This window comes from Sus scrofa, chromosome 4 (genome assembly GCF_000003025.6).
Source record: "Sus scrofa isolate TJ Tabasco breed Duroc chromosome 4, Sscrofa11.1, whole genome shotgun sequence".
Taxonomy (NCBI): Eukaryota; Metazoa; Chordata; class Mammalia; order Artiodactyla; family Suidae; genus Sus; species Sus scrofa.
In genome coordinates this window covers 25,147,162-25,171,783 of record NC_010446.5, presented here as the reverse complement: position 1 = coordinate 25,171,783, position 24,622 = coordinate 25,147,162, and the positions used below count along the sequence as shown (strand labels likewise).

Sequence of the window (24,622 nt, the reverse complement as noted above, 5' to 3'; positions counted from 1 at the left end):
GATATATACTACCAATTTCAGAAATCCTGTGCTAAGAAAACAGGTGAAGACGGGTCCACATTTTAAAAAGTGTGTTAGATTTACATCACAATAATCAGCCTTATGTAAACTATAGCAGCATTCTAGTATTACCACATGAGAAGCATATTCCTTGCTATTTCACTCCAAAGATTTAGCAGTGATTTAATAATCCAAAAAAACCCCAAATTTTGGATCCAACATTATTTTTCAAGAAGATAAATTCATGTCCCTACTGAGTGACAATCTCCTGAAAGGGAAAGCATCAGAACAAGGCCTTACCTGCAGAAGAAAAGTCTATGTAACTTAAGAATCTCAGAGGCTGAGTTTTCTAAAACATTGGCTATAATTTTAAAAGATATTTAAATTTTGTTATTTTTCAACATTGAAATTGCTGGCAGCTTATATACCTCTTTGGAAGAATTTCTCCCTTAAAAACTTGTTATGTTCCATGGAATTTCAAGTTAGAAACCAAGCTTTTAAGATTTCAAAACACAGATTCTGAGACTCTCACTTCGGAGATTAAATCATAGAATGATAAGTAAAAATCAGCAAGTCTATAAGACGCCTTACTTCTCCAAGGATTTCCTTACATATTTCCTCAGTGATTATAAAAAAACATTGATTTTGTGCACACAAGAATGTTTCTGTTTTAACAACTGCTGCCTGTAAGTCATTTAATTTTAAAATGAGTTTGAAGTCCTGCTATAAGGTAATGTGATCAGAGAAATTAATGGAAAAATGCTAAAGCTGCTAAAGTCTTAAGCAATTTGACTTACTATATTTATTGAACTCCCTTCATCAGCCATACAGAAATATGAACCATCCTATTTCTGATTCCTAGGATTTTACACTTAGAAAAGTTTCTAGGAGTTCCCGTCGTGGCTCAGTGGTCGACGAATCTGACTAGGGGCCATGGGGTTGCAGGTTCGATCCCTGGCCTTGGTCAGTGGGTTAAGGATCCGGCATTGCCGTGAGCTGTGGTGTAGGTTGCAGACGCGGCTTGGATCCTGAGTTGCTGTGGCTCTGGTGTAGGCTGGTGGCTGCAGCTCCGATCCACCTCCTAGCCTGGGAACCTCCATATGCCGCAGGAGTGGCCCAAGAAATGGCAAAAAGCCAAAAAAAAAAAAAAAAAAGAAAGAAAAATTTCTAAAAGCCAAGAAAAATATTTTAAGTACTGCAATGAAAGCACACAAAAGTAGGGGAGTTAACCAGATTGTAACAGATTAGAGAAATAAGAAAAGCTTTACCAAGGAGGATTCCGAGTGAGTCCTTGAAGAACGTTTAAGACAAAAATACTGCGGTAGAATATTCCAAGAGGAAGAAACAACAAAACTGAGTGAAGAAGTCAGGGAAAATCAGACATACTTGAGGCCACCTATGTGAGGTCATTTGCCACCATAAAAAATGGCTGGAGGGTAACTTTGGTAAGAGAGGTGTTCTGAATGCCAAAATTGACTAATTTGTGTATAAGCAGTATATAAGAAAGCTCTGTTAGTGTTTTAGCTGGAAAAAAACTTTATTAGATTTTTTAAGACTAATGTGATAATACCATATACAAGAATGAAAAGGGGAAGAACCTGCAACCAGTAAAGTTGACATTACAATCATCTAAAAATGTGTAAACAAAGGGTGAACTAGGATTGTGGCCATGGAAACTGAGATGGAGCAACTGTTCATATCTGTCAACGAATGCATGTTTCATTTGAAATATCTCTTTTCTTTTCTTCTCAGAAAGCATTGCCATGCTAGGAAAATGAAGTGTTTGAGGCTATTATACCAATATTTTAGAAAAGTATTTTAATAAGATAGTCAAAAGAATATATGCATGTATGTGTGTGCATGCGTGTGTGTGTGTGTGTGTGTGTGTGTGTGTGTGTGTGTGTGTGTATGTGTGTGTGTGTATCACTTGGTTCAAAATACAAAATTGCCTGTATGGTTTCATTTAATTTTTAACAAACTCCATATTTTAGAGCGATTTCAGGTTTATAGAAAAAAATTCAAAGAAAATACATATACTTTTCCCCCCAACACAACACACAAATTACACAGTTCTATTACTAACATCTTACATTTGTTACAGTTGATGAACCAAAGCAATACTGCTCTGTAATTAATTAAAGTCCATATTTGTATTAGTGTTCACTCTGAATTCTATGGGGTTTGACAAATACATAATGTTATGTATTCACCTGTATGGTCTCAAACAGAATAGTTTCACAGGACTCCAATGAGTTTTAGACACCACCTAGTCATCCCTCACCCTGGGTTCCCAAGGAACCCATAGCAATCACTGATCTTTCCACTGTCTGGATAGTTTGATCTTTTTCCATAATGTCAAATACTTGCAATCATACATTTTGAAAACTGGAATCTTTTACACAGTAATACACATTTATTTAAGGTTTCTTCATGTATTTCATAGCTGGATAACATTTTATTTTATTGCTCAGTAATACTCCAATGTTTTGATCTGCCACAGTTTATAAATGTAAACACTGATGGGGTTCCAATTCACATACTGGTTGGCAACTATGAATAATATTTCTATAAATATTCATGTGCAGGATTTTTTTTTAATCTTTTTTGTATTTTTAGGCCCACACCCACAGCATAGAGAAGTTCCCAGGCTAGGGGTCCAATCGGAGTTGTAGCCGCCGGGCCACAGCAACAGGGATCAGAGCTGTGTCTGCGACCTACACCACAGCTCATGGCAATGCTGGATCCTTAATCCACTGAGCGAGGCCAGGGATTGAACCTGTATCCTCATGGATGCTAGTTGGGTTCGCTAACTTCTAAGCCACAACCAGAACTCCCACGTGCACGTTTTTAAGTGGAAATGTTTTCAACTCATTTGAATAAACATTAAGGAATGAGACTGCTAGATCATATGGTAATTCTAAGTTTACTATTTTAAACACTAGCAGAATGTCTTCCAAAATGGCTTTACAATTTTGCATTCCCCTCAACAATAAATTAGAGTTCTTGTTTCTCCACTTCCTTGCCAGCAGCTGGTACTCTCAGTGCTTTGAATTTAGACCATTCTAATAGCTCTAAGTAGTATCAGTGTATCTAATGATATATGCTGATGCACATTTTTTAATATGCCTAATTGCCATTTTCAGTATTTTCTTTGGTGAAGCATCTGTTCAGGATCTTTGCCTACTGTATAATTGGATTGTGACTTTTAAGACTTTTTGGTATATTTTGGTTAAAAGTACTTTATCTAATATGTGATTTGCAATTTTTTTTTATTTTTATTTTTTTATTTTTTTACCAGTATGTGACTTGTCATTTTGTTTCCTCTTCACAAGTCAGAAGTTTTCATTTTAATTAAGCCCAACTTACAAATTATTTCTTTCATGGATTGTGCTTTTGGTGTCATATCTAAAACATTATCACCAAACCCATGGCCATCTAAAAGTTTTCCTACATTATCTTCTGAACCTTTTACAGTTGCATTTTATATTTAGGTTTATGATACATTTAAAGTTAATCTCTGTGATGGGTGTAAGACCTATCCCTGGATTCATTATTTTTGCATGTCCAGTTGTTCTATCACTATTTAAAAAAGAGAGGGACTAGTCAATCTTCATTGAATTGACTTTGCTACTTTACCAAAAGTAACTTTCTCTTTAATTTTTTTAATCAGAATTTTGTAATTTTCCTCATATAGATCTTATAAATATTTCATTATACCTAAACCTAAGTATTTTTTCTTTTTCTTTTTGTGCTAATGTGCTTTTAATTATTACTGTGTTTTTAATTTCAAATTTGACTTGTTCATTGCAAGCATACATGAAAACAATTAACTTTTGTATATCAACCTTGTATCATGAAATCTTGTTAAAATCACTAGTTCGACAATTTATTTGTTGATTCTTTAGAACTTTTTACACAATCATAAAATCTGCAAAAAAAAAATGTGTTTAATCTCTCCCTTCCAAATTTGTAACCTTTTATTTCCTTTTCATGTCTTAGTGTATTAGCTAGGACTCCCAGGATGATATTAAATAGAGTGGTGAATAGAAATCTTTGTTCTGTTCTTGATCCTGGGAAAAAGTTTTTTACCACTGAGTATCATGTTAGCTGCAGGTCTGTAGTAGTAGATTTTCTTCATCAGGTTGATGAAGTTCTCTTTTCTTCCCAGTTTTCTGTTAGTGTTCAATTTTGTCAAATATTTTTTCTTCATTCTATTGCAATGTGATATGATGTTCTTTTTTAGTCCACCTATGTGATGACTTGAGTTTTCAATGTCAAGTCAGCTTTCTATACCTGGAATAAATTCCACTTAGTCATAGTGTTTAATTCTTTTTATAAACTGTTGGATTAAATTTGCTAATATTTTGTTGAAAAATTTTGCATCTATGCTTGCCAGACATATTGGTCTGAGATTTTTCCTTCCTAGTAATGTCTCTGAATTTGATATTAGGGTAGTGAGGCCTCATAAAATGAATTAGAAAGTATTCCCTCTGATTCTGTTTTTTTCTGGAAGAGACTATACAGAGTTGGTTTCATTTCTTCTTTAAATGTTTGTTAAAATTATCAGTAATGCAATTTTGGCTTTTTGCTTTCTACTTTGGAAGGTTGCTAACTATTGATTAAATTTCCTTAATAGTTTTAGGACAGTCAGATGATTTATTTATCTTTGTGTGAATTTATGGATAAAAATTTTTCAAGAAATTTGACAATATTATCTAAGTTATCAAATTTGTAGGCATAACAGAGTTGTTCATAATATTTCTGTATTATCCCTTAAACATTAATGGATTGTGATTCTTCTTTCTCTTCTCTCAATTTCTCTCCCTCCCTGTTTCTGGTTAGCCTGACTAGATATTGTCAATTTTATTGATCTTTTCAAAGAACCAGATTTTTAAAAATTCATTTTCTATTTCTTGCTTTCGATTTCATTTATTTCTATACTACTTTTTACTATTCTTCAGCTAACTTTGCATTTAATTTGTTCTTTAAAGTTTTTATACGCCTTTTTAAAAGTATATTTTTGCTGCAGTATTTTAAATATATTCCAAAAATAATATTTATATGCATTGTGAGGCAAAACTGTGGTTATATCAACCTAGTTTTCTGTTTTTAAAGTGTTTTATATATTGTAGGAGTTTCTGCTGTGGTGCAGCTTGTTAAAAGATCTGGTGTAGTCTCTGTGGCGGCATGGGTTCAATCCCCAGCCGAGAGCAGTGGGTTAAGGATATGTCATTGCCACACCTGTGGCACAGGCTACGGCTGTGGCTCAGATTCAATCCCTAGCCCAGGACCTTGCATACACTGCAGGTGCCACCATAAGAAATGTAAAAAATAAAGTGCTTTAGTCACTCAGGTCAGCTGATTCATATGGGAAAGGGACTGAAAAAAAGGCTTAAATACAAGGAGGCAAGGATGCTGTTATCTTGGTGGCCAGCTGCCACACCTCTATTTTCACAAACAGTTCTTTGGGAACATTCGCTTCCCCCTTTTGCTCTCATCAAAACCTGGATTTCCCTTGAGAACACCCTATCAGCCACCTCCCAACTGGAGACTGCTTTTCCTCTTGTAGCCTTCAGATCTTTGAGCCTGGAGATGAGGTGTCATCCTTGTTTCTAATTGCTTTCAGACATTTTTCCCTCCCTCTTCCCTAAAAACACCAACCTGAGTCTCACATCATCATATATCACACAGTAGCTGATAACTCTGCTGACCCGCTCATTTGCCTAGATTCTAGCTTCTGGCTCAAAGGTGTCCTCTCCAGTGCTACTCCTGCTCTAATTCCTGAATCGATGGACACACAAGTAGATCATGACTGCATCCTTGCCTCTCAAGTCCTTGAACTTTTCTTTCCTTTTTTCTTCTCTTCTCCGTAGATCATGCCAACCATTCTACCACAGCCTTGCAGTCACAGCCCTATAAAACCATCTCACATTAGAAATAAATGCAATGGAAATGCTGTAAAATTGGATTGTGATGATCATTGTACAACTATAAATGTAATAAAATTCACTGAGTTAAAAAATAATAAAGTGCTTTATATATTCTAAATCTTAAAAGATTAGTGATTTCATCAATGTCTTAAGATCCCATTTGTTTTAAAAAAATCACTTTTGAGTGGCTAAAACTTATCTATCAATGTAGTTGATACTATACCAAACAAAGGCCATGGACTGTTAGTGCTGATATTCTCGTGTGGCTTGACAAAAAACATAAAAAGAAACAAATACATATATATTACTTCAGTGTTGATATATAAATAGTATGAGGCAGAAGGATAGAAAAGGCAATGTTATTTTATTATAGGATGGCAGGTGATATAAAAGAAGTGACCTGCTTCAAATTTCAAAGCAGTTCTAACTAGTTTTTGTAATGTCTGGTTAAGTTAAAAAACAAACAAAAATGCAAAAACTTTTAATTGCATTCCTTCTCTCTTAGCCTCCAAATATCCAGACCAAAAGATACTAGAATTTTGATTCTAATCAATTAATTTCTATATTTTTATTGATGGTTTTGGTGGTTTATTGATTGTATTGAGTGATATATGAAGCCCTGAAGCCTGAAGACTCACTAGGTGTCTCTTGAAGTAGTTCAAATCTGAGCTAAAAGCATGGAAGTAGCAATGGATGAGGGTTCGGACCCTAGATATACTTCAAAAGAAAATTCAGTGGTCCTTGGTACTGTAATCAACTGTTCTTATTTTCCTGTCTGGCCCCTATCCCCACCCTATCTCTGGCAGCTTATAATTACTAAGATTTAAGTCTGGTTTGCTGGGAAATGGCACTTCCAATCAAAAAAAAAAAAAAAGTAGAAGCCACCCTACCACCTAAATAATTTTTTGAGTTATAAAGAAAATAATATTGCACTTGAAAATAATACCTCAATTCTAGTTCACTGTGCAAGAATTATTTTCCTTAAATCCTATGTCAATACATTTAGCTGCTGCTATTAGACTAACAATGGTGACTGGCAAATCTTGAGAAATTGTGTTTGTATTTTTTTAAGGTATAAATAACAGATAAAAGTATGTTCTTAATAGCTAAGAAGCTAAAAAAGTTGTTTTATATTTACCTTTATGTATATGTGTGCTTATTTTAGAAGTCAAATAATCTTCAAGATTAAAGAAACAAGTATTTATGGATGAAATGTTAATAAATGAGGCTTATACACAGCTTAATGTTCTGTTATTAGAATTCCCATTCATTCATTCAAGCTTTTTTCTATGGTAAGGTCCTCATCAACTTTTCATACTCACAGATGGAACAGGACCTTTTTCACAGTTATTTTCCTTCCTGGGAAATAATCATTTATGGAAAAGTATGTTAATAAATGAGACATTTCCTGTTGTCTCAGATTTAGCTGAAGCTTCAGGGCTGATAAATGAGGATATGTGCTCACACATTCTAAAAGAGAAATTTTAGAATATGTGTGTAGAATTTATTTAAAATATATTAAAATGCCCAATCCATCTCACTCCCTCACTTATGATGGAGCTGATAATGTGAGGAAAAGGAATGTATACATGTATGTATAACTGGGTCACTTTGCTGTACAGTAAAAAATTGACAGAACACTGTAAACCAGGTATAATGGAAAAAATAAAAATCATAATAATATAAATAAATAAATAAAATACATTAAAATGCATTTCACTCAAGATCATTAGAATAACACCCAGCTTTAGTCTTGGGAGGATATATCAGGAGATGTGAGGATATCAATTAATGGAAAATTCACAGGTATAATTTCTGCAAGGGAGTTGAAGCCTTTGAGTGGGTGATCCCCACTCCTACCTCAACCCAATTAGAAGGGAGGCTTCAAGAAGATGATTCAGTGAGTAAAGAGGCACTAAATGGTAGTGGAGACTGACTTCTTTCCCTTGCCTGGATGTTTGCTAAATTGCATAAATGTGTGAACCCTGGTACCTCAAAGAATGGGAGTATTACACAGATTAAACAGGTAAAGGGCAACAGGAGAGCATGCCATGAGGTGTTTGCTTGTTTGTTTGAATATTTACAGGAAAAAACTGATACTTCAACCCAATAGTGTCTTGTTTTTATATGTGGAGGTGGTGATTCACTGTGTATCTGCTTCACAGGGGCTAATTTTCCTTTGAGATAGAGGCTCAGTAAAAGAGAGTTAACTCTAGCCCTGACTAAAAGTATATTCTTTCAGATGAGCTGATACAGTATATCTTTTGTCAGGGATTTTTATTCCTTTACTGGCTTTCCCTTTTTTATTCTTTTGAGTACATCCCATAGATTTGCATCCAAGTTATGGTCATTGTTTTATGCTTTTAAAACACCCAAAAAGTTCTTTTTCCTACTAAAACAGATTAATATAAAAATATTTCAGCTGCTGTTTCTGATTTGGTGCTGTGAATAGCTGAAACTGAACTGGAAAGACAATCTAATCCATTCCCTCTTGTAGAGCTCTCCCAACCTATATCTCTGCTTGAAGATTTTTTTGCTCCAGATTCCTGTTTTTAATTGTTATGCCTAGAAGAATCACTAGCAATTTCCTGAATGCACCGAGTTTTATCATGCGTTTGTACAATTCCTTTAATGCTTTTACCTGAAAAGCTTAGTAATTCTAGATAGAAATAATATAAGTAGGCAGATTCATTATCATCTATCTTAAAGGAACATTCAAAATTACTTGGCAAGGCAATATATCTATATCAAACTTGCCCTTTCACTTTTGATAACAATTATTTCCAGTTTTTCTCTCAAAGTTCCTCTCCCATATATCCCAATCACTCTCTCCTTCCGTCAAACTATATACATAAACATTTTTAAAAAATTTTTTTCTCACAGATACAGTATTACCAAATAAAAATATTAAATATGAGCTCTCTCCTTTCCCCATCACGAAATCTGCAAGCCTAGTAGCATCTCCTCTCTACTTTCCTATCTTCCTTCCTGCTACTGTTAAAATAATTCTTCTACCTGTCCTGGGATCCTATTTGTTTTATCCAAAAATTATGTTCTTACTTATATCCTCTCTTTTCTATTATCAATACAGAATTATTTCTATCAACAAATAAACATGATCAGGTTTTTGTATCTCTAAAAACATCTCTTTTAATTCCCTAATGACTACAGAACTGCCCTATTATTCTGCTTCATGCAATTCAATGTTCCAAAGTTATTACCCATCTGAACTGTCTCTATTCACTCCTCAGCTTATTTCAATTTGTCTCAACATCTGTCACTTCAATGAAATCACTCCTATCAACAACTTTCATATTGTCAAATTTGAGACAGTCTTCTGTCCTTATCATTCTCAATTTTTCAATTGTATTAAACACTTCTGACCCTTGCTAAAGGAAGTCCTTTTCTTGCTTCATTCACATCCCTCTGATAGCTTCTTAAATTCCATCAAGTAAAACAGCATAAATATCTGGGCCGTCATAGATTCTGTTGTCTTTCTATACTGTCGAACTGATAACATCTACTCACACTTCTTTAAGATTTTTGATAACATCTATATACTGATTTCCCTTGCTATCTCTGAACTGCATGTTTACCTATGGACACTTGGAAATCTCTAAGTCATCTGAAGTTTATAATCCCTAAACAGGACGCTTATTTTTTTCTCCTCAAACCTCTAGATTTCCACACTTAATTAAATATAATAATTTATCCTAATCTCATGATATTCAAGCTAAGAAATTTAGGGATCATACATTTTTATGTTTTTCTTACTTGCCATATCAAATTATCATTGGACACTGAGAACTTTATCTTCAGAAGATATCATGACTCTGTCTAGTTCACTGCCATCACCATAGTCCAGGTCTCTATCATTTTAAACCCAGACTACTACAGCAGTCCTCTGACTAAAACTTCTATTTTCTTCAATCCATGTATCCAAAGTATAAAGTATGATATACTGAAAATGTAAATTGGATTAACTCCGTCTCTCACAACTCTTTACAGCATCCCATAATATGTAGGTGACCTAAATGAGTAAGACAGCCTAGAGGTGATCATGGTAAACCGGAGAGCTCGCTCAGCCTAAAGGGAGCAGCTGTTATTTGGTTCCAGCAGATGCTGCAATGAAGGTACGCTGGTTTCAGCTGCCAAATCTAAAAAGGGAATACAAAAATCTGTGTGTGTGTGTGTGTGTGTGTGTGTGTGTGTGTGTGTGTGTGCATCTCCTGATTTTTAAATGTTGGCTCCCATATTTTAAAAATACTGTGTTTAAAACAAAATATATCCTCAGTCCAGATTAGGCTGAATGGCTGCCAGTTTGCCTCCTCATAAGAAGAGATCTAGTTTTTCCACATATCCTCAGTTTCCTTCTATGCTTTTCTCCTACTTACATTCTATAGTTTAGATTCACTGATCTTTATTTTCCTGGATTGGCTCATCATATTCTTGCTCAGTATGAACTCCTTCCCCTGTAAAGCATAAAATCCTTCTGGTATCAATGAGGGAACATCTTACATTGAGAAGGTTCCCACCCTGATGTCTTTAATCTCTCTTACAGAAGCTTAATTATTTTATTTTATTTTTTTATCATTTATTTATACATATTTGTTTATACTGTACAGCATGGTGACCCAGTTGCACTTACATGTATACATTCTTTTTTCTCACATTACATGTTCTATCATAAGCGACTAGACAAGAGTTCCCAGCGCTACACAGCAGGATCCCATTGTTAATTCATCCCGAAGGCAATATTCTTCATCTATTTACCCCAAAGCTCACTTCAAATTACTTTTCTTTAAATTTAAAATAACATCTTGCATTTACTTATTTGTTTATTATCTTTTTGGCCATTAAATTTAAAGGAATATGGGGATCATGTTCTATGTCTGCTTTTGTATATTTTGTTCCTGGTACCTAATAGGTACCTAATAGGCAAACAATAATATGTAGATGATGGATATATAAATACATAAATGTTCTTCTCAGGAACCTAATAGGTCAGGTACCTAATAGGCAAACAATAATATGTAGATGATGGATATATAAATACATAAATGTTCTTCTCAGGATTTGTCTTCCCCTCTATGCCAGATTCTAATCATCTTTCATGACCTAGCTCAACTTTTGCCTCATCTCCTAGCTACTAAAAAATGCCATACCTCTTCTGTGTGTTCACTACATTTCACACATTCTTAAATTATAATGACTATATTATATCTGAGCCTGATTGTGAGCTTCTTGATGCCTAACATCTATCACAGTGCTTGAACCATGTTTGCAAGATAGTCTTATAATTTGAAATCCATTATGAGGTTATTTAACCCATCATATTACTAATAAGTTTATTCCCAACAAACCACATGCTTTTGCAAAAAGTGAGATGAAGTAAATATTAATAATTATTAATAAAATAAAAATAAAAATATATAATTATTGTATCATATCATACAATAACAGCAGCTAGAATAAGCTGAATACTTATTTGTCTCAAGCTTTATGATTACTACTATACATTATCTCATGTAATCTTCCCTTCAATTCTATGAAACAGGTATAATTATCCTCATTTTTAGATCTGAGGAAACCAAATCTTGGAGCAGACAAGATAGTTTATGGCAAGAATGGGAGAGAGTGAACTTTGGTTTCAAAGCATAATGCAGTATTGCTGTTAGGGTGTCAGAATCTGGAATCAGGAAGTTCTGAGTTCAAATTCCAGTCTCATCAAATTATTAGGTGGATAAACACAGCTTCAGTGTTCTCATTTTTAAAGTGGGAATAAAATAATAAATACCTTATAGCATGTTATAATAAAGAAGACATAAAATTGCTTACCACTTTGCAGTCTAAAAAGTATCATTTTTAATTATTGAGTCTGAGAGATTTAGGTGATTTTTAATTTAGTCATTTAGTTTATTAAGTTTATACTTTGTCTATAAAATTTTATCTAATGTGACTTTTCAAATATTATCATCCATATTAATTTTTAGGCTAAAGTTTCACAAAATTTTTACAAATTATAATTTTACTCATGTTGAAATAATATTGTTTTTCAGTCAGAGTATATCAAAATATAATGTTAAGTCAACTTGAATGTTGCATGGTGACAAAACTGTCATAGCTCTTTATTCTAAGAACTATATTTTTACTCACATGGATATTCTTTAGTATATCATCTGCCCTTTATACAAACAATAAAAAGAAATAAAGATTGTAAATATGTGGTATGTGTAACTACAACCATTATCAATTTTAAATTTACTATATTATGAATACTTTGTGAAAATAAGTATTTGTGAATCTTAACTAAATTATCATTCAGTATCTTATAAGATTTTTGCATTTTTTTATTTGTAGAATGTTAACACTTAGAGGATTACTGAAAATTCAATATTAAAAATATATTATTTGATAGCATAAATTAATGGTTACCATAGTTTACTGCATAATTCCTAGGTTGTTAGTAAACTTAATCTCAAATTTTAAAATAAACACTAATTTAAAAATAAATGCTAGTTGTAAGTAGGTAAATATTTTAGTTACATTTACTTCTAAAAATTACATGTACAATTTTTATAGATTATTTGCAAGAAGGTTTCATACACAGTATCTTGTTTGAAACTCACCATTATATGGGGTAAATTTGATTTACATGTTGCAGAAGAGGAAACTCAGGCAGGATTAAATAACTTCCCATGATAACTACTAAGCAGTAGACTTTGAATTCAAATTCACGTCTTTCAAATGAAATTTGGTCAATTAATCTTTGACAAAAGAGGAAAGAATATAAAATGGGAAAAAGACAGTCTTTTCAGCAAGTATTGCTGGAAAACCTGGACAGCTACTTGCAAATCAACGAAACTAGAACACACCCTCACACCATGAATGAAAATAAACTCAAAATGGCTGAAAAACTTAAATCTAAGACAAGACACCATTAAAATCCTGGAAGAGAACACAGGCAAAACATTCTCTGACATCAACCTTACAAATGTTTTCTCAGGTCAGTCTCCAAAGCAACAGAAGTAAGAGCAAAAATTCAACAATGACACCTAATCAAACTGACAAGCTTTTGCACAGCAAAGGAAACCAAAAAGAAAATAAAAACACAACTTACAGAAGGGGACAAAATAGTTTCAAATGATGCAACCGACAAGGGCTTAATCTCCAGAATATACAAACAACTTATACAACTCAACAGCAAAAAAGCCAACAATCCAATGGAAAAATGGGCAAAAGACCTGAACAGACATTTCTCCAAGGAAGATATACAGATGGCCAACAAGCACATGAAAAAATGCTCAACATCCCTGGTTATTAGAGAAATGCAAATCAAAACTACCACGAGATACTACCTCACACCAGTCAGAAGGGCCATCAAGTCCACAAAGAACAAATGCTGGAGGGGGTATGGAGAAAAGTGAACCCTCCTGCACTGCTGGTGGGAATGTAAGCTGGTATAACCACTGTGCAGAGCAGTATGGAGATGCCTTAGAAAACTATACATAGAACTACCATATATCTCAGCAATCCCACTCTTGGGCATATATCTGGCCAAAAATTCTCCTCAAAAAAAAAACATGAACCTGCATGTTCATTGCAGCTCTATTCACAATAGCCAAAACATGGAAGCAACCCAAATGTCCATCAACAGATGACTGAATTAGGAAGATGTGGTATATATACATGATGGAATACTACTCAGCCACAAAAAAGAACAAAATCATGCCATTTGCAGCAACATGGATGGAACTAGAGACTCTCATCCTGAGTGAAGTAAGTCAGAAAGAGAAAGTCAAATGCCATATGATATCACTTATATCTGGAATCTAATATAGGGCACAAAGGAACCTTTCCCTAGAAAGAAAATTATGGACTTGGAGAATAGACTTGTGGTTGCCAAGGGGGAAGGGGAGGGAGTGGGATGGATTGGGAGCTTGGGGTAAATAGATGCAAACTATTGCCTTTGGAATGGATTAGTAATGGGATTCTGCTGTGTAGCACTGGGAACTTTGTCTAGTCACTTATGATGTAGCCTGATAATTTGAAAAAAAAAGAATGTATACATGTAAATGTAACTGGATCACCATGCTGTACAGTAGAAAAAATATAAACAAAAGATTAAAAAAATCCCATCATTTTTCAATTACACGGCAAGAAATTAAACATTTAAATTTCAAAATGTTCCCTAATATAGTTGATATATTATATATTTAGTCACTTTAAAATAATGAAATATTATTAATGGTAACACATCAGTGAAGTCTAGCTGCCACACTTTTAAGTCACCAGGTCTTCATCTCTGAATTATTAGTTACATTAAAATTTAAATTAAAATAAAATTTAACAAAATAAATAATGAAATAAACAATTTGAAATATTACCTAAAATCTGATCCAACTCTCTTCCCATTTTCTGGTTCTCCTGGATCTGGGCATAAATTGGAAGCTGTCTTAATACCTCCTTCATTTACTGCAACAATAGAAAAAAGAAAAGAAAAGAATCAAAACATATATGGTTAGAAAATCAAGGATGATATTCATTTAAATTTTACATAAAATATATTCTTGTATTTTGTTATTGTAATCACTATTTTATACATAGAAAATTAAAATATAATTTTATAACCCAATAACAAACATTTTTTATTTATGGATATATAGGAAAATAAGTTTCATGTTCATAATTCGATGACATACTATTCTGAATATTAACACATTAGCAGTTAACACTTTATTTTTAATTACTAGCAAATTATGAAATCTCTGGATATTCACTCCCAGGGTATCAGTGCCAGGGTTTCCACTAATTATTGGCAGTAAAAAAGTTACTAGCAGTTACAACAGTGTCCTTTGGGTATCTGATATTTTTAAAGTTGGAGTAGAAAAATAAGACCCTATGGAAAAAGTTTAAGGGTCTCAGCACTTCTTATTAGGTATATAACAAAGAATTTAGTCTGCCAATGCCAAAGTAAAACTATAGTGAAAATTATCAAGAATGCCACTGAATTATGACATAACGCTGTAAACCATATTAAGGGCCTTTACTCTTTAGCAATTTATATGACTATGTTTTATTCAGCCATCGTACACATTTTCAGCAGTTTCTTCAGAACACCCAATTAACAAAAGATTTATTATATTTTCAGTGAATGTGATCATAGCAAGTAAATAATTACCAAAGATATATTTTTAATGGGAAAATTATAAAACCAGATAAATTTTGAAATATCTGAGTGATATTGTTTCATGAATTCAATGTTATAGTGAGTTAGAGATTAATTTCTATTTTGTGCTCCATCAACTTATCTGCTTTTTTAAAGAAAAGAATAGGAACTGAGTAGAGATTCCAAAGAGGAAAAAAAAAAATCTAAACCTGGAAATAGTTTTCATCCTATACTATGCATTAGAATCCTCTGTAGAGCTCTTTTTAAAGAATAAAGATGCCTACTTTTATGTCTAGATATTCTAATGCAATTACTTTGGGGGCCCCGTGATTCAGTTCTTGTTGTGGTTGTTTTGTTTCTATTTTTTATCAGCACTCAAGGTGCTTCTAATGTAGAGTCAATGTTGAGAATCACTGGAACCCTGCATCCTTTGGTTCAGATTTTCTACTTGCTCAAATTGATTTATCAGATATTAAGATAACTATCAGATGATAACCCAATAGGCAAAGCTCTGGTAAAGCTGTCATATTTTTCAACTAAATATGAAATTCTATAAAAATCAATTCCTTAAATACCTTCAATAATATCCTTATTACTGCCAACTTTATTACATATTTAGCAATCCATATGAAGTATGTAATATTTTTGCTTTTCATCTGCTGACTTGCTATTATTCTGTTTTTTTTTTTGTTGTTGTTGTTGTTGTTTATTACGTTTTGTTTTGGCCACTCTTACTTTGGCTGATATCACATACAGAGGGCACATTCAAAGTGCTCACCTAGAGTTCTTCATATTTTATATTTCCCTCATGGCTTGAAAATTTACCTCTTTGCTAAGAACCTCCAATCTATGATTTTGTCATTTTTTTTTCTCCCAAGTTCCTTCCTAACCCTCCAATGACCTACTAGATCATCCAACCAAAATTCTCAGTCATTTCATGTGTATGCTCCAATCCAGCTTAATCACTGATGATTCTGTTTCTCTATTATCATTCTATGCCAATTCTTCTTGAGTACTAGAGGAGAAATAAATCTTCTCAAACACAGTTTTCATTACTCTTCAAATGTCCTATGGTTCTAGATTTCTAAGTATATCATTTGATTTTCCACTAGCCACCAAGACACATCCATAACTCAAGTTCACTGGATTCTCCATCCTTCTAAACCATCAGTAGTTAGCCATGCTTCTTCCATGCTTTGTGTTTTCTCTAGGCCTCAATCTTTTCCCTTTATTTCTCTTTAGCTATCAAAAACCTATGTAATTCTTAAGGCTCAGCTCAAGTCCCACTTTTTGCAAAGCACAATCTCTTATTTTTTCCCACATTTTCTAATCCCTCTTTTTATTTAACATGAACAATTTTATGTTTAATTCTTATATTATTGTCATAGTTCAAGTTAGTAGTTTCATGTCTTTAGCCATATGTAAAAATATATGATACACTTGATAAAAATAAGGTAAGAATTTATAATTATTTTAAGGTACCCACAATGCCTAGATAGGGGTTAATGCCTTTTCATTAACTAAAAACAATGTGTTGTACACTGTTTTCAATGAGTAGACTATTTTTCTATGGGAAGCACTCTCCTATTTTTAACTGGCTTTTGAAAATATCATAGTATATATTATTAAAATGGGACTCTTTTTAACATATAAGAGAGACAAGAAAAAAAGGGGCATGACCTAGACTTACCTACATTACCATATTAAATTTATAATACAGATTGTTGGTAAATAGAGAAGTGATCTCTGAATACATTAGAAAATTAAAATAAGAAAAATTCATTTTTTTCAATTTTATCATCATAATTGCCTAGGTTAATATGAATTTTAACAGTAGATAATATTTGCATATTGTTTTGTATCAGAAACTTATCCACACCCTTTACATGTATCAACTCATTTAATCTTAACATCAATCTAAGGGTAGCTACTATTATTATACATTTCCTACAGGTGAGGAAACTGAGCAGAGAGAGGTTACAATGTTTCCAAAGTCATATTTCTACTTTCTGCACTAGGCCCTTAGTTTAGGTTTAAACCTTGGCAGACTGATTCAAGAAATTCTTTCCAGGAAGGCAAAATCAGGTCCATAATCAAAATCCAAAAACTTTTCCATATATTTTATCTTAAAATGCACAGTCTGTTTATAATTGTCACCACATTCACTAAATTAATCCTAGTTTTTAAAATTTAATTGTCAAATTACTTTTGCCTATTTGAAAGTGTCCTTTAAACCACTGTCTTCGGACATTTTGCAATATGTGACAAAAGTTCCCAATTTAAAGTTTAATGAAAACAGAAAAGCTTCTGCATGACATTTGTATTTAACATTCTTTACTTAAAATATTTAAAACAAAAAATAAGAAACAAAGGGTTAAAATCTCTTATTTTTCTGATATTTAGATATTATATAATTAGTCCACATCAAAATATAATATTGTTATTATAGGAAAATTTTCTGAAGTTTCAGTTTTTATATAGCACATAATCTACTCTAGAGATAAAAATAAGTAGATTCTGACTAAAAGTCATCTCCATATTACCTCATCCAACTGGTGTCATTGCTGCCTTTCTTACATGTTTTTTAATATAAGATTAGATTTAAAAATTTTATTCCACCTTGTAAAGTATAATGCTTTGGCCTTTATACTGAACTCCAAAATCATGGATTTTGACAGAAAGTTATTTTACGCTAATTTTATATTCTAAAAAGAGTTGCCTTTTAACTCATTTAGATTCCCTATAAGATGCTAGAACCCTGCCAACTGAGACTATATTTTATTCACTCTTACTTTCTTAGTCTAGCATGGTGCCGCCATGGAAAAGCAGTTCAAAAATATTGTAGAATGAAATGTATGATAAGAATGAATGAAAAAATGGACTTGAAGAAGATGAAATATTTAAAAAATGCATTATAGAAAGCTCACAGTTTCTTTATAATTTTACCTTAATATTCCAGAAAAGCCTAGTAGAAAAAATGGCAAGATTAAGTTCACTAAATTCAACATTTTAAAACATAAAATCATACTTTTATTTTTCATTTTTTAAAGTATTTCCCCCTTTATTTGCAAACCTACTCTCTTTGATGAACAACAAAGGATGAATAGAGACTATGCAGAGTTCACATATTAAGTTGGGGGAAACATCTAAATGAGCCATTTAAACAACCAAATTCTTCCCATGAATACTACTTCTGCTGCCTGAATCTCTTATTAATGCATTTCTTAGTTAAACTTTAAAGGTGATACTGTGGAAAGAAATGCTTTTGAAAAGTGTGTAGTTAGTGTCCTCCATAATTATGCTTACTTTTGGAAGTTCCAGTGATAGAATCGATTATTCCTTCAAAAAACACAAGTGCTTTTTTTTTTGAAAGTTGAGTGTCAGATAAAAATTGTATCCTTTCAGATTTATTTAGCCCTGTGTTAAATAAATGATTCAAAGAGAGGACCCGAATGCTTACTTGATATCAGATATTTCCATAACAAAAAAAAAATTAAAGCAGTATAACCTCCCTTATAAACAACCATAGGGAATGTACATTTGAAACTAGTTATTAAACATTTGAGAAAAAATTGTAGAAAAATAAAATTTAAAATATGATGTTGGTTTGCCATTTTGTGACTATGAAAACTGATATATATTGTTTTTATTGAAATCAAATTAGTCATGCTCAAAAATAAAATAAAGAGCTTAAGAGTATTTTTTATCTACACAAGGTGTGATGAGTAAGGGCAAAATTTATTTTAAAATTACGACATAAATTAACTTTTTTGCTTTATGATTAATTTTTTTGTTTTATCTCATTAACTTTGCTTCTGACAATTTAAAAGTAAATATTCTTTAAAATGTATTTACATTTAATCAGGGTTTATGTTGCACCAGATATACTGTTATGACTAAATTCCCTTTCTTGTTCACCCTCATAACTACTGTACAAGAACAATGAAAATAATGAACCATATATATATATATATATATATATACATATATATATATATATGCATACAAACTTAGGCAATATACTAAGTATACAAAGTTACCTACACCTTTTTTATTGAATTAATTGGACTTGTAACATCGTGTAAGGTTAAGGTGTATAGTATGTTACTATGACATATTTCCATATACTGTAATATGATTACTAATGATATAGATTTGCATATGCCTTAATGCTTTGATAAATCTTAGATACTATAATATAAATAACCTGATTTTCCCAGGACATTCGAAAGTTTGAAGCATGAAGCATGTAAAATAACATTTGTGTGGGCAAAATGAGGAAAGAGCAATAGCTTATAATTCTTCATTGATTTCAAAAATAAATATATAGCCAGATGAAATATTAGAAAAAATAGTAGCACACCTAATTATTTAAGTCTGCAAACATTTAATTTTTATTTCATTGTCATGATAAAATTTGATGTGTTAGAATAATTTCATCTAACAACTTTTTTTTTTTTTTTTTTTTTGCCATTTCTTGGGCTGCTCCTGTGGCATATGGAGATTCCCAGGCTAGGGGTCCAATCGGAGCTGTAGTTGCCAGCCTACACCACAGCCACAGAAACGCAGGATCCGAGCTGCATCTGCAACCTACACCACAGCTCACAGCAACGCCGGATCCTTAACCCACTGAGCAAGGGTAGGGATCGAACCCGCAACCTCATGGTTCCTAGTTGGATTCATTAACCACTGCGCCACGACGGGAACTCCTACCAACTTTTTAAAATTTTTGGCCAGGCTAAGTTCCCTGCGCCAGGGATCAAACTCAAGCCACAGCAGTGACAATGCTGAATACTTAGCCAATAGGACACCAGGGAACTACTAACAACTTTTTTCTGTTTATATTTTCTATTATAGGAAAAAATATTTCTCTCTGAAATGTACCAAACAATTAATACGTAGGAAAATACTACAGACTATTTTTCTCCAAAAACAGAATCAATTTAGAAAATAAGTTTTAAACCCCTCAAAAGCAATAAATCATAATTATACAGATAAATACCTGGAAATGAAATTGTTTAATGTTTTCTAAACAGGTAACACAATTTGGTAATTACATACTGAAATCTGTTATTTTGGGTTTTTTATTCCCAAATCTAACAAAATGTAAAAATCACAATTTAAAATTAGAACACTTTAAAATATTTGATAGCATACAGGGTCCAAGTTTGCTTCTTGATAACTGATATAACAGCTCAATTTGTGTCATTTACTGTTACATACACAAATGAATAAATATATGGGTAAAATCCTTGTCTGATATAAGTATAATTATTTAGAATTGAATAAAAATAAACAATGATAAAATATGTTTGCTAAAATAGAAAAACATGTTATATACAATAACTAATTTATTATCAATAAATAATTTTAGAAATCATATGTTGTGACATGAATGGCTTCTTTCAAAACAAATCTGTATGAAAAGTAAGACAGGAAATTTCTACCAACTGCTTTTAATTTATACTAAAAATGTGTAATTCTCCTAAATTTTATTCTGTGTTTCTTTCTGGGCATTATAACAACAAATATACTAATTCAATGATTCTCTATCTGGCTTCATGGATGAACTTTAACTAGTCTATAAACACCTGAATACTAAGCAATATTGTGTATTGGGGCAGCACATAAATATGTGTATTTCAGTCCATTTTGTGAGATTTTCAAAAGAAAACAAAAATTAACTGGCTATTTAATTCATTTACAAAAGACTACTAACTTAAAATTGTTTGTATAACAACCAAATTAAAATATATTTTTCCTTAAATGAAAATTGCCATTAAAAGAAAATTTCCCTTAAAAATAATTATGCTGAAATTTATGTTCAATAAAAAATCCTACAATAAACTATCAATTTGAGGATTTTCACATATTTTTTCTCACATACTAGAATTACAAAAATAGAATGTTATAATCAATCTAGATCAAGAGTTTTTTCCATGGTTTTTTTTTGTATTTTGAAACAACCTGAGCTCCAGAGCTTACCACATCAATCCAACAATCCAAGTTCATTTAAATATTAGAAAAAAAGAATAATAATCATGCATGTTATATCAATATTAATGCGTTAATTTGGTAAATACACAAACATTTTTATAAAACACATACAAACAACACAGACAGCACAAACTTCACTCTTGCACTAAAGAAAGTAACAAAAAAGGAGTACACTCACAGATAGAAAACTTGTTGCTGTTGTCTTTCCCTGGAAACAATTTAAATCCTCTAGATTTAAAATCTATGGCCTTTTTCACTAGTTAAGAAAACAAACAAAAACATGTATCAGGATACACAATTTTGAAATGAAATTCAAGTTAACAAATTTTGTTAGCATGGAATTATGCAAGTTAAAGAAACTGCTTTCTTAATCCTGAAATAGGGCTCCCAGAAGAAAATAAAGAGAAAAAATAACAATATGATCACTAAGTAGTAAAAGTAACAGGCAGTATAGGATTTTAAGAGTTTTAAGTAGAGAATCTTGCATATATAAATATACTTTTTAATACTATCCAAGTTTTTAATAGAAGAGCAAAACATTAACTCTTTATCATAAATCATCTCAATTCTTCAAATTTTGTGGAATTAAATTTTAAAAATAAAAATACTGAGGCATTATAAAAGTGGGAAGAATTTAATAAACTTGGTTTTTAAAATAATGTATTTTTAATGTAGTTTAGCCTAATTGAAATATTAGGACACATTTAAGAAAATTACATAATTGGAAAAACTTAAAATTCCTTTTTAGTAATTGTTTCCTTTCAAAAACAGTGCTTTTGAACTACAATCAATATTCAGTCCATACTATACAAATTTTATGCAAGTGAATTACAATTTTTTGGATTTCATATAAAATATCTTGCTTCTATTTCTTTATATTATGATACTTAAAATCAGTATCATAAGGGACTGGTTTATTTCAATGTGTGCTATATTAAAGTATATATGACTGAATTTGCCTTATAAAAACATATAAACTCAATTAAGTAACTTGGAATATTTTAAGAACATTTTTGAAGTATTTTGAATGAAGAAAAAGAAGTATTATTCCCTTTTAAGTATAAATTATTTTAACTACAGTTTCTATATAAATTTTAAGGTGATAAAGTATAGTTTAGAATACTAAGTTTTTAATAACATCAGCTGAAATAAAGAAAATCTATCTGGAGTTCCTGCTCTATTGCAGAGGATTAAGGATCCAGTGTTGTCTCTGCAGTTTCTTGGGTTGCTACTAGACCCAGGTTCAACCCCTGGCCTGGCACAGTGAGTTAAAGGATCTGGCATTGCCACAGCTGTGGTATAGGTTGCAACTCAGCTTGGATTCATTCAATCCCTGGCCTGGGAAATTCCATATGAGGTGGGTGTGGCTAGGAAAATCTTTTTAATTAAAATTCTACTAATTAAAAAATGTTATATAAACTGATCTAATGACATGAGATTTTTTTTTCTATTTTTTTTTTCTTTTTAAGGCTGCATATGTGGCATATGGAAGTTCCCAAGGCTAGGGGTCGAATCTAAGCTGCTGCTGCCAGCCTATGCCACAGCCATAGCAACTCGGGATCCTAGCTGCATCTGCAACCTATGCTGCAGCTTGTGGCAAGATCAGTCAACTCACTGAGTGAGGCCAGGGATTGAGCCTGCATCCTCATGGACACTATGTTGGTTTTTAACCTACAAAGCCACAAATGGGATATTTAAATAAAAATTACCTTCTTTTAAAAAACCCAGCATTGGAGTTTCCGTTGAGGCGCAGCAGATACGTATCTGACTAGGAACCATGAGGTTGCAGGTTCGATCCCTGGCCTTGCTCAATGGGTTAAGGATCCAGCATTGCCATGAGCTGTGGTGTAGGTCACAGATGCGGCTCAATCTTGTGTTGCTATGACTGTGGCATAGGTCATCAGCTGTAGCTCTAATTATACCCCTAGCCTGGGAAACTTCATATGCCACAGGTGCAGCTCTAAAAGGCAAATAATAATAATAATAGTAAATTAAAACAAAAATAAATACATAAACCCAGCATGAACAAGAATGCAAGGGATAAATTTAGATTTCTCAGTTATTTAGAATTTTTAACATCTTGCTTTTTATGACATTTATAGGTAGAAATGATAGCCTGAAAAATTTAGAAAATTAGATTTTGTTCATTCCATGAATTTGAAAACAGTAAAATTGATTTTCCTTAGCTTAAAATGATCATTTCACTAATTCTTACCATTTTACCCAATTAGTTCATATTAAGGATATTTTATTGGTTTTGAAACATTTTTAAGGTGATTTTTTTTCTTTTAATTACCTTAAAAAAGTGGCAAAGTTGAGACAGAGTCTGATGGCTTATTGAAATATATAGGTATGAATTATCTATATGTATATACCACATATAAAAAAGGAGAAAATTATCATTGGAGTAGGATTGAAGAGATCTAATTCTTAGCAATTGCAGTGGTTGATTTTGGACAAAAATTTTCCTTTTTACCTTAGTCTCTTGTCTTAAAGCAAGAAGCAAGGACTAGATGATTGCTCAGATGCTTAACAGTGTTGAGATTCTTTATCTGAGGACCTTTATTTATAGTGAAAGAATGACTACATCTCTCTCAAATATGTTTTTTTATTGTAATTCTCTTCCACACCCTAAACCCTAGGGTAAGCTTAAGTTTAGTCCTATTGGAGTATTTGGTTGCTCTAAATTTAGTTTTGCAATGTGTGAATTTTCCTGTTCTCTGAAAATTATTTTTAACAAAATTTGCATTTTGTATGAGGCATAATTCTAGATTCTCTGAATCCCAACACGAATTATAAGTAGGAATTCTACCTCTACTTTTCACTGCATTGTAAGATTTGACTTTATGTGTTAGAAAAGGGTCACAAAACTTCACAGTGGTTTTAATATAAATGTGGAATTCTTAAAGGATAAAGAAAAATAAGTGACAAGATTATAAACCCAAAGGAGAAAAATGAAGAAAAGTCCAGTAGGTCAAAGAGCTCAGTTACTAGAAATAAAGGATTTAGAAAACTACAAAGTGTGTGTGTGTGTGTGTGTGTGTGTGTGTGTAGAATCTGTATCTTTGTATAATGTGCTTATATCTAAACTTGAGTATTTGGTTGAGGGAGGTCATGGACAAGACCTAGTTAAGAGGGTCATCTCCAACCAAGAAGTTTTAAATAGTTTCCTGATTTTAAAGGGACCTAACTGATTTTTTTAAAGCATCTACTTGTCAATGTAAATTAAAGAATAAAACTATGTTTTTTTGGAGGTAAAAAATTATAAATAATTGCAATACAGATATGGAAGATGGACACCCAGGAGAATATCCATTTTAGAAGATAAAAAAGTGAATGGAAAAATAACATAACATTTAGGTTCACAAAAACCTTTAACTTATGTTGAACAGTAAAAACACATACTTCAGATCTTTTTATAATTTCAATAAAGAGCATATTTCATATATTTTTATTAATAAACTGAAAGGACATATACTGCAAGTACCAATTGCAAGACAATGCACTAAATCATGTATCAGTGAAA

The 24,622-nt window shown here is 32.2% G+C and overlaps 1 protein-coding gene across 6 annotated transcripts in view; it reads right to left on the bottom strand.

Annotated features, from left to right (window-relative positions):
• The window catches only part of CSMD3 (CUB and Sushi multiple domains 3), a 1,223,593-nt gene that overhangs the window by 699,673 nt on the left and 499,298 nt on the right, over positions 1–24,622 (bottom strand). For 4 of the 6 annotated variants that reach the window (XM_021090582.1, XM_021090584.1, XM_021090585.1 and 1 more), the window contains 2 exons: positions 21,275–21,352; positions 14,318–14,405 (listed from right to left, as the gene is read on the bottom strand). In XM_021090582.1, the coding sequence (XP_020946241.1) occupies positions 14,318–14,405; positions 21,275–21,352 (166 nt within the window). The remainder of the gene's footprint in view (positions 1–14,317; positions 14,406–21,274; positions 21,353–24,622) is intronic. The other 2 variants (XM_021090583.1, XM_021090586.1) reach the window with 1 other exon arrangement.